The following is a 12,071-nucleotide window of genomic DNA, read 5'->3' on the forward strand; positions in this document are numbered from 1 at the left end:
AGTTATGTTGGGCCTGCAATGCGTGGCGGATCTGTAAATACTTATGGAACATGACATTCGTGAAGAGAAAGGTTTCTTTGAGCGTCTCAAAGGAAACAATAGAGCCATCCTTCCATACCTGTGCAACATAATAGACTCCTGCACGTTTCCATGGAGAGAAGCCCTCCAGTCGAAACAGTTCAGGCAATTGCGGATTCCTCCATAGCGGAGTGAGGTTAGTAAAGCCAGATACCCCCAACACTGTTTTTGTGTGAGCCCAAACCCTACTCAATAAACGCAAAGTAGGCATAAACCTACCCCTGCCCATAACACAGGCCGTGTCCACTGCAGCCAGAGGTGGTGTGTGCCCTGTCAACCAGGAGGTCAGCCGTCCCACTATACCCGTCTCATCTGTCTGTCCCCACCCTTTCATATGCTGCAACTGAGCCGCAATAAAATAGAGGAAGGGATCCGGGATTGCTAGCCCCCCCTCTGTCTTGGGTCTCTGGAGAGTATCTAGTTTAATTCTAGCTGATTTCTTCTGCCATATGAGTTCTCTAAACAGGGTATTAATCTTTTTGAAGTATTTATTCGGGATCCATATGGGAGAATTATGTAATATGTACAAAAGCTGTGGCATAAGCACCATCTTGATTAGATTACCCCTGCCCACTGCCGATAAGGGCATCCGGCACCATGTATCTACCTTGGTTACACTTCTTCTAATAATGGGCACTAGATTATCCTGGACGTAAGCCCCTGCTTGCACCGACACCACCACCCCCAAATATTTAAATCGTTCTACTCTCTGCAGGGGGATTGAAGGGGACCTAGACAGTAACACCGAGGCCGCCAGGGGCATAACCACGGATTTGTCCCAGTTAATGGTAAAGCCTGATTTAGACCCGAACCGTGTGATGATATTCATAATAGGGCCAATGGAGCTATTATAGTCATCCGTATATAACAGCATATCATCTGCATATAGGGAGATTCTCTCCTCCTCCCTCCCCTCCCCCCCCCAGGGAAACCCCTTTATGTCAGTAGATGAGCGAATCAATGAGGCTAAGGGCTCCACAGCTATGGCAAACAACAGGGGCGACAGCGGGCAGCCCTGCCTAGTTCCCCTAAATAAAGAAAAGCTATCCGAGAGGCCCCCATTAGCCCGCACCCTTGCTATCGGGTTGGCGTACAATAGACGGACCCATTTCATATACCCCTCACCAATACCCATCTTATGCATCACTGCCCAAAGGTACTCCCACTCGACGCTGTCAAAAGCTTTGGCAGCGTCGAGTGAGATCACCGCTGCACCACCCCCCCCTCCTCCCCCCGAGTGAGCCTGGAGATTCATATACAACCGCCTGATGTTCTGTGAGGTGGAACGGTTAGGCATAAAGCCCGACTGATCCGGGTGGATTAGGCTATCTATAACCAAGGTCAATCGGTCTGCCAACACTCTCGCCAAGAGCTTGATGTCGGCCGTGAGCAAGGATATAGGCCTATATGAGTCGGGGCGTGTGGGGTCTTTACCCGGTTTTGGAATAACCACTATAATGGCTTCCCTTTGTGACTGGGCCAGACTACCGGCCAACAGTGCTTCATTAAATGTTTCCAGAAGCTGTGGGAGAAGAATATCGCTATGCTTTTTGTAGAACTCCCCTGGTAGACCATCCACCCCCGGGGCCTTTTCATTAGCCAAAGATTGCACAGCTTTCTCCAGTTCCTCCAGAGTCACAGGCTCATCTAGCATTCTCATTTGTTCTATGGTCAATGTGGGCAAGGGTATATCAGCTACGTATTCCCCAATGCCGTCCCGATCAGAGTCGGACAACCTAGAGACATAAAGTGATTTATAGAAATCATAGAGGCATGTCAAGATGCTAGCGTCATCCACCACCCTCCCCTTATCAGGTGACATAAGTTCAGCTATGTGTGGAGAGCCCGTTTGCGCCCTGACAACCATTGCCAACATATGTCCAACACTTTCCCCCTCCTGGTAATGTGCTTGTTTGCAAAAGAATCGTTTATGATCAGCAGTGCTGATTTGGTAGTCCTTAAGCAATTTTTGAGCTTCTTCCCAGTTGCTCAAATGTTGTGCGGATGGATCTAAAACATATTTAGCTTCGGTGTCTGCCACTCGATGTTCGTAAGAAAGTAGCATAGCTCTCGATTTAGTTTTGTGTCTACTAATTTTTTGAATATAGAGACCCCGGACATACGCCTTCATGGCATCCCACACAATGGGTCTGGCAGCAGAGCCAATATTATGTGCAAAAAACTCAGTAATAGCTGTACTCATAGACCCGTCAGTATCAACCAATTGTAACCAGAAGGGGTTCAGTCGCCACACTGGTCCCGAACCAGGGGGTCTATACCCCCATTGCAGCTGAACAAGTAATGGAGAGTGGTCTGACAGACTGCGAGGAAGGTAAGTTACATTATGAATGTATGGAAGAAGCGCGGTGTTACCCACCGCTAAGTCAATGCGAGATAAAGAGTGATGAGAGCTAGAATAACAGGAGTAGTGCAGTGTCTCCGGGTTACGCAGTCTCCACACATCCGTCAGACCAGCCTCCTCAAAGGTCCTAGCCATGGGCGTCGGTGCTGTCGACAGAGCGCTCAAATTAGGAGCAAATTTGTCCAGACTGGGGACTAATAGATTATTAAAATCACCGATTAACAGTGTTGGCAGGGGGGGTAATCCGGCTAATATAGCCAGTACTTTTTTCAGAGCAGCGCCATTGTACGGGGGGGGAATATAGAGCGCTACCAGTATAAAAGACACTCTATAAATTGTGCATTGTAGGCACACAAATCTTCCATCCGGATCCACCTGGGAGAAGTGGCATGTAAATGGAAGATCCTTATGGACAAGCACCGACACCCCCCTAGAATATGTTGTGTGTACTGAGTGATAAGCATGTGATATCCACTTACGATTAAGAACGGGTATAGTGCCTTTAGTTAGGTGTGTCTCAGATAGGCATAGAATACCTGGCAAGTATGCCTTAAGGGCATTAAAAATAGCACTACGTTTGGTGGCATCCCCCATACCCCTGACATTCCAGGCCGTAACAGGTACCTTATACGCCATGAGTAGTTGTCGTGAATAATCCCACCCCCCTACCCCCTCTCTCCACCAATAGGGGAAGCATCAGCAAATATAACAACCTAGTACCATAGGCATGTGAGGCAAGAGCAGTATTATGCATCGCAGTGAGGCAGAACAATTGAGTCAGTAACTTGTAACAGACAAAACACACATGTAGACATACAACAAACAGTGTCTCAGATTCGGAGACTACAGGGCACCTGGGATTCACACACCAATGAAACCGTGCACTGATCATGGCAGCGTAGATCCAAGAGAAAAACAAACAACTTATCGAGGTAGCCATGTAAGCTGTCTTTACAGCTGCCCGCCATAGTCAGGAAGTGGAATATAGAAAACAGCCCTTCAACATGAGTCATGCAAACATGTGAGCAACCATCCAATAGGCATAAGATATCTTAATAAGGCCCCTATTCAAGCTCTCCGGAGCAGTAAGCAGCAAGGAACAGCTAATATCCAGTTCACATAGGCGATCGGGTGTTCCTGCTATCCTGTTTGATACGTTTCTCATTACTGTCGAGCCATTCCATCGCATTTCTCGGGTTCTCAAACATGTGCACAGAGCCCAGAGCCACAATACGCAGCTTAGCAGGGTATAGCATAGAGTACACAATGTTAAGTGCACGTAGCCGCTTTTTGATATCAAGGAACTGGGCTCTCCTCCTCTGGACTTCTGCGGAAAAGTCCGGGAAGATGGATACCCGGCTTCCATCAATGATCATATCTTTACAGTCTCTGGCAGCTCTTAGAATAGTGTCTCTATCCCGGAAGTGTAGTATCTTTATCAGAATAGGTCGTGGTGGCGCCCCTGGTGGCGGCTCACGGAATGGCACCCTATGTGCCCTTTCAATAGCAAATAATTGGGATAGTCTATCTTTTGCAACCTTTTCTTTAAACCAGGTCTCAAAATAGGTGACTGCATCTCTCCCTTCTGCCCGCTCAGGGACTCCTATCAAGCGCACATTGCTCCTGCGGAGCCTATTTTCCAAGTCATCAGTTTTGTCAAACAGCATGGAGACATGGTTAATGACCCTCTTAAGATCTCTGGCAACTGGAGGCAACTGATCCTCAATATCACTTATTCTGGTTTCAGCTGCTTTAACCCGCTCATTTGTCACTTTAAGATCTTGTCTGAGAAGCAGCAATTCCTCCTTTAGAGAGCCCATGTTATTATGCAGGGAGAGGACAGCTGTATACACATCCTTCAGTGTAGGGTCTGCTATGGCAATGTTAGGCAGCTGCCCCTGTGAACCAGCACTCCCATCATCCATAAGGGAGGCTGTAGCTGCAGGCAGAGAGTCCATGTCCTCCTCTGGGGGGCCCCCCTCCTCCTCTACCCCCCCAGGCTCTGTCCTCTCCTTCTCAGGGGCTACTGAGGGAGCATGCACATACCGCTCCAGCTTTGCCGCCACCTCACGCACCTTCTCCGCGCCCGCGGCGCCATCTTGTTTCGATGGCGTCGCTGCGCCGGTGTCCTTTGCTGCCTTTCCCCCGGTCCGTTTGGTGACCACCATGGCTGCAAGGTATGCGGGGGTTGTCAGCGGGGTCCAGCGGTTCAGTTGCCGCCCTCAGAGCAGGATATTGCGGGCTGTAACGGGATAATATCAGGATACTGCGGCGGGAGCTCCAGACCCTGCGTCCTCTCACATCGCTGCTCAGGCCACGCCCCCCCATCCCAACATCAATTTACCGTAGAATTACTTTTGTTTGAATTACTGTTGAAGGCTGGGTTCACACACAGCATATTTCCTGCAGTATTTGGTCCTTATGTCAGGTCCTCATAGCAACCAGAACCAGGAGTGGATTGAAAACACAGAAAGGCTCTGTTCCTGTTACAGGTCAAATGTGTGAGGGGGTCATGGAGACCTGTGTGGAGGAAAGAGCAGTCTGTGTGCCGTGGCCCAGGCTACTTCACACTGGGGTTGTGGTTGCTGGCGGGCTTCTGGTGTTTGGGGTGGTTTTGTCATGGTGGCCAGAAGTAGCGATACCCACCCCCGGACACTGGGGCACTGCGCTTAAAGAATAGGACAGTTGGGTTGTGTAAGGGTGCAAACAAGGGGGCAGAGTCCAGCATTTAACCAACAGTTGATACTTTACTTGTAGACAGTTTAGTGCAATACAAAAGATATACAAAAAAGGAACCGCTCAGAGGTGCTAGTGCAGAAATAATGCAACTTTATAGGTAGATTTTAGGCATAGGTAAACGATGTAGAGAAAGATTTGCAGTCAGGTCAGCGATTGTTACATAGAGTCAGCCACAGGCCGAGGGGGATTTAATAAGTGTAAAATAAAAAAATTTCTGTCTCTGTTTTGGGCTGAGTTATGTAAATATTTACTGCTGCTAACCCAGCCCACTGCAGGGACACAGGGCAGTACTGGCGTGCTTCCATTGTGAGGGGTGACAGGAGATACATTTCCCCAGCACAGCAGCCCCTGCGCACAGATGGATAAAGGAAGGAGAGAGAGGTGAATGCAGAGAGGAAACGGCAATGCATGAGGGAGGGAGACGTGAACACAGGGGAGGAAACAGCAATGCATGAGGGAGGGAGACGTGAACACAGGGGAGGAAACAGCAATGGATCAGGGAGAGAGGGAGAAAATATGACAGGATGGAGGAGGTGGAGGGAGAGATAGGAGGTGTGGTGCATGCTGGGAGTTGGAGTCTCCTGGCCAGCGCCATATTGAAAAGCATGACAGAATTTAAAAAAATTTGATATGGAGAACAGAAGCATGCAGAAATGCAGGAATAGTGTCAAAACGCTCAGGGGGACACAGTGAGTACAACAGGGCTGCTTTTGCAATTCTTTTTTTTAAGTGCATTGGGATGAATACCCCTTTAAGGTCAAAATCCACTGTGTCATTAAGTGGTTAAAGAGTCACTGTCATATTTTTTTTTTTTTTTGCAGAAATCAATAGTCCAGGGGATTTTAAGAAACTTTGTAATTGGGTTTAATAGCCAAATCTGCCATTATCTGCATGTAAAAAGCCTTTTCCCAGGTCCCCCCCTCCTTTCTCTTTTTCATCCACTGCAAAAAATCTGAAAATTGTGACTTGTTGCAGGAGTCGTCCCCTGTCTGCTCTATGGAGAGGGGAGGGGGGCTCTATGGAGAGGGGAGGGGGGAGGAGGAAGGAGGGAGTTAGCCGGCAGCAGAAAGCAGATAACAGAGGATTACAGGCAGGAAGCTGGGTGACAGCTGTAATCCGAGCTCAGACAGGTCAGTGGTGACTGTCCCAGGAGATATCAGGTGAGGTATTTGTAGATTAACTCTTTGTTGTCCTGTTTTGGTCTTTTATTTAGCTCTCTCCATAGGAGAACAATGAAGACAGGGGGGAGAGCTTCAAACTGCTTTTTCATGATAAAAATGCATTTTTCGGCTAATAAACCCAATGTCAAAGTTTCTTAAAATCGTCTGTACTATTGATTTCTGCAAAAATAAATTTCACGACAATGACACTTTAAATTATTACATTCCTGCAGAGTAAGCGCAAAAGACTGCCAGAGTGCAAGGGGGGGGGGGTTCTGATAAAAACTATAGATTATGGCGCAAAAAATGAGACTGTGGGTCTGAAAGCAGTATGGCCTTTTAACCCCTTAAGGGCAGCGGGCATACATTTACGCCACCGCTACATGGGCCTTAAGGCAAGGGGGCTTAAATGTGCACCCTGCCGGGGTCCTACGCTATGGAGTGGGCTCACTAGCTGAACCAGGCCCTCACCCCTGCCTGCCTTTAACCCCTTAAACACTGCGATCGTAGCGTTTAAGTGTAAGTGACCGGAGCATCTCCAGTCACTTACCGATCGGGACCCCTGCAGCGTGTCTGCGGGGATCTCGATCGCATTGCCGGAGGTGTACTTTTTACCTCTGTGCAGTCCGATCTTCTGCTAGAGTCTGCCTCAGGCAGGCTCTATCATAAAATCTCAGATTACACTGATCCCTGCTATGCTATGGAATAGCCATGGTCAGTGTATTGAATCTAATGTATGTAAAAGTCCCCTAATGGGACTATAAAAGTGTAAAAAAAAAAATCAATAAAAGTTTTAAAAATGCTCCAAAGCTCCTCCCTCAATAAAAGTGAAAATCACTCCCCCCTTTCCATTTTATACATAAAACATCTAAAAATAATAAAGTTAATTAACATATAATATACTGTCACGTGCGTAATCGTCCGATCTATTAAAATAAAACATTATTGTTACCATACGGTGTATGCCGTGAACAAAAATCGGTAAAAAAACGGATTGCTTTTTTAAAATTACTTTTTATGTATAATTTTTTTTTTTTTTTGTAAGTGATCAATACTTCTGACCTAGAAAAAAATAGAAAGATGCCATTACAAAGTACATCTGTTTCTGAAAAAAAACAAGCCCTCACATGGTCCTGTAGCTGGAAAAATGAAAGAGTTATGGGTCTTAGAAGGCGAGCAGGAAAAAACGAAAATGCAAAAGTGACAATTGGCCCTGTCCTTAAGGGGTTAAACACCAGAAGGAAAAAATAAAATGTAAAAACAAAAATTGGCTTGGTCACTTAGGGGTTAAAGGGAATCTGTCAGCTGCAATTCACTTTCCAAGCTGCGGACTGAGACGTTCCATCCAGCAGCAGATCCGGAGCTTGGGAAAGCCTCCTTGGCTGTTTGTACTATAGAATAAAAGCCTCTTGGATGCACAGCTGGATATATAAAAGCCCCCATGTGTCTCTGAGCAGAATCTAATGGTCCTTTTACACGGAACGATTATCGTTCGTTTTTGCATGATAACGATCGCATTTGAGCGATAATCGTTCCTTGTAAACGCTGCGAGCGATCAAACGACGAGCGAGAAATCGTTCATTTTGATCCTTCAACATGTTCTCAAATCATCGTTTTTCGTTCGCAAAAAAAATCGCAGATCGTTCAGTGTAAACATTCTTTCAACGATTTCCCCTATGTGTGAGATAGGCTTAAGCGATCGCAAAACGAATTTTCCGTACGATGTATCGTTCCGTCTAAACGCTGATCGTTATAAAAAAAAAAAATGTTCATTCAAAATCGTGCGATCGTGCGAATTATCGCTCCTTGTAAAAGTACCATAACAGTGTCAGCAGTTTGGGGAATGAATTACAGCTGACAGATTCCCTTCAAGCTGCTTCGGTGATTTCTGCTGTATGGGTCACTAGTTGTGGCTTATAGCCATTGTCCACCTCCTGATCAGGGCGGGTCCTCTCAGAATTCCGGCCTGCCCTGTACTAGTGTGCTGCTTACCCTCAAGGGGTTTTATGGGTATAAACACACACGGCTTATACGCTGCGTATTTACTGCTGCGATACGCAGCAGATACGCAGCAGATTAGATCTAAATAACTGAACACAGTATCAAATCTGCTGCGTATCTGTTGCGTATCTGCTGCGTATCTGCTGTGTGTGTTTGTACCCTATAGGGGAAAAGTCTGGTTAATCTTTTCCAGAGAAACAGGAGACATTCTTCTGTTTTATTGTATTTTATGTTTGTCGCCTAGTACTACAGCAGCAGAGTCATGTTCTTTCACCATACAAAGGGTTAATGTAGAGAGGAGGTTGTGGATGGGGATGTACATGTACAAAGGCTGCCATAGAAAGGCTTAGTTCATGTTTTTTTGTCTCCATCATTTATCTCAACAAATAAAATAAATAATAAATAGATTCCATACCTGTATGTAGAAGGAGAAGCAGAACGATGGGTGCAGCTTCCATCTTCATCTCTTTTGTCTATTTCATACTTTCACTTTCAGTCTTGCTCTTCCAGCTCACATGCTGGAAACTCCGCAGTAGATCTGCAGCTATTAGAGTGGGGGGAAACGACACAATCATAGAGTGTGCAACCAAACCGAATCACTACTTAGGGTGCCTTCACCGTATCGCTGCGTATTTATCGCACAAAACTCGCACGAAAGTACCTGTGTTTTTTGTGGTGTTGAACTCGCCTGTGAAAATGATGTGAAAATCAAAACTCGCATGTAAAAATGGCACCAAACATGCAGCAAGAATGCACATACAATGACTTAATAGCAATCAGTATCACTGTGGATTTATGTGCGAGAAACTCACCGCAATAAATACGCAGCGATACGGTACGTGTGTAGGCACCCTTAAAATACTTTTTCTTTGTTACTTTTATTTCTGCGCCCATACCAAGTGTCATTATTTTGAGGTACTGAAAGAAAACACAATGAAGGGTGCCTTCTGGTGTAGTATATAAAATCCTAGTAAAATACCCATAGAATGGTGCTCTCCACTCACCTTTTGAAGTTGTGCCAGGTGATAGGCACAAGTCTACTGTAAGCTCAGTAGAATAAACACACGGCATCGGGCGCACCACTACCAGACCAAGTCAGAGTGGATATCACAGAAACATCCTATGAACCAGCAAAATCAAAAATTTTTCCTCAATATGGAAAGCGCAGGTGCAGGACAGGGTAATATCCAAGTTGCATGAAAACCGCTTTAGTATGTTAGCAGCAGTCAACACGCCGAAGCTCAGAAGAAGAATTTATTGCAGCAACGCGTTTCGGCTTATACAGCAAAACAAGCCCTCAAGCACTAAAAAAACACTACTTTAATCCTCCTTATATGCATACATTCCTTTATGACTCTCTGGTAAACTTCTGGGTCATCCACAAGTTACCATAACTATACTAACATACTCTCAATAGCAATCACATTAGCGGTGGATTCCTTAGGGCTGCATCCAAATTCTTTAGCGCCTGATAATCAAATGGCGAACGAATGGATTTGAGTTGCGCTCATCTCTAGTTAGAACATCCGGCCTCGCCCCTCAGAGTTATCTAGAATTCTTCTCCTCAGTAATTCATAAATCAAAAATTTTCCCTGTAAGGCTAAATGCTAAAGGTCATAACGCTCTACAGTAATCAATAATATGGCTACAGTCTATATACAGCTCTGCAATATATGCCGGTGTACTATATAGGAAATACATATAAAATTGTGGTCCGTGTGTGACGTATTACTTTTCATGTCTAGCCAGCTGGTTGGGGGCCCAAGTGACTCCAAATAAAGATATACTGACACAACTGTTGCAGTTCTCTTCTTTTTTATATTCAATACTTCACAATATTACAATGGAAAGTTCATTCAAATAATATTCACACCCAAGTGTAAAAGATACTCAAATGGACCCCGTTGTTGCTTCCTGCATGGTTGCTGTTGGAGTCCTCGTATCCTTCAGTAAGCAGAGACCTCCATGATGGTCAGGAGGCCAGATGGTGGCATAATGACGCACACGATGTTTCGGGGAGACCTTCCCCTTTCTCAAGTGTATAACCATAAGTGAAACCCATCACCATTTATAACAAATCTGACGTACTCCAATTTCTGATTATGACATCACAATCTGGACTAAAATATAATAAAACTAAATTTCACTTAAATACACATTATACCTTATTCCTTTTTATCCATAATACAATTATAATATAATTCATAATTCATAACTTTTAAATAGATGGAAATATAATGTCTACTATAGATCTAACCACTAGGTGGCGCCCTAGCCTAGCCCACGCTAAATCGCAAGAAACACTGGAAACTGCGAAGTTCGTGTAACCCTTTAGGATGTTGGGATTCAAGGGCACAAATCCAGTAAGTTTCCTTTTGTAATAATTTCTTTTTTCGATCATTCTTGTCCTCACTCCATGCTTCTAGCACCATCCATCTAAGTTCGCTTACCCTAAGACCTTTTTCTGAAAAATGTCTGGCTAACCCTGTTTCTCCGAATTTTCTTTTATTTTCCTCATGACTTTTCTGTTCCCTTTGTCCAAATCTCCTGATTGCTGATCTGTGTTCATTTAATCTCTGTTTTACCGGTCTGCTTGTTTGGCCCATGTACAGGTTTGGCTCCACATGGGCATTTTATTAAATATACAACATTAGATGAATTACAAGTTTGCATTCCATTCAAATGTATAGTGTACCCTTTCCTAGGATGTGATATTTTGCCACCTTTAATGATGCTTGTGCAGTTCTGACACTGTAGACATGGAAACGTGTCGGTTCTTTCTGTTGCCAAAACGGCCTGTCTGGATTTGGTTCTATCATCAATGTCTGCTCTCACCAGACTATAAATAAATTTCGGTCTCTCACTAAACAATTTGCCAAACTTGTCATCATATTGTAAGATAGACCAATGTTTTAAAATAGTTTTCTTTATTAAGTTGGCGTGGGCATCATATTTGGAACAAAATGCTATCCTCTCATTATTGGTCTCAATTTTTTTCTTCCTTTTTAACAATTGTTCCCTTGGTATCTCCCTCACCTCTCTAGCTGTTTCTACTACCTTCTTTCTGTTGTATCCCCTATTCACGAATTTCTCAATCATCACTTCACTCTGTTTGCCCTAGTCTTCTGTACTACTACAAATTCTTTTTGCTCTCATAAATTGCCCTTTCATGATTCCTTTGAATGTTGTTGGTGCGTGATAACTCGATCTGTATAATACATTGTTTCTATCTGTCGGCTTGGAAAATAGTTTGGTGACTATCTCCCCATTTCTTTTTTCTACCTCCACATCTAGATAGTGTATTTTGGTCTCATTCATTTCAGCAGTGAATTCTATCAGATTATGGCAATTATTGAGATACTGAACATATTGTTTGAGCTGTTCCTTATTACCTTTCCAAAGGATGATAACATCATCCACAAATCTTAGCCATAATGTGAGGTGTTCAAAGTGTTTGTGTCCTTTCAACCATCTGTCCTCAAAATTCGCCATAAAAATATTCACTATACTTGGAGCTACAGGGGATCCCATCGAGACCCCCTGTAGCTGCAAGTACAGATCGGAACCAAATTTAAAATAATTTTTAGTTAGCACCATTTCTAATAAAGAAACCAAGATTCTAATATACCGGTTATCCATGGTGGCATCCTTACATAACTTCTCCTTGACAATGTGAAGTGCCTCTTCCATGGGTATATTGGTATACAGACTCTTGATGTCTAAAGTACAGA

General features: G+C 44.4%; 1 protein-coding gene across 2 annotated transcripts in view; it reads right to left on the reverse strand.

Annotated features, from left to right (window-relative positions):
• LOC138801495 (uncharacterized) overlaps positions 1 to 12,071 on the reverse strand; it is an 80,650-nt gene that overhangs the window by 67,340 nt on the left and 1,239 nt on the right. For both annotated transcript variants that reach the window (XM_069984389.1, XM_069984388.1), the window contains exon 2: positions 8,756 to 8,884. In XM_069984389.1, coding sequence (XP_069840490.1) covers positions 8,756 to 8,804 — 49 coding nt within the window. In that variant the 5' untranslated portion in view covers positions 8,805 to 8,884. The remainder of the gene's footprint in view (positions 1 to 8,755; positions 8,885 to 12,071) is intronic.

This window comes from Dendropsophus ebraccatus, chromosome 9, assembly GCF_027789765.1.
Source record: "Dendropsophus ebraccatus isolate aDenEbr1 chromosome 9, aDenEbr1.pat, whole genome shotgun sequence".
Taxonomy (NCBI): Eukaryota; Metazoa; Chordata; class Amphibia; order Anura; family Hylidae; genus Dendropsophus; species Dendropsophus ebraccatus.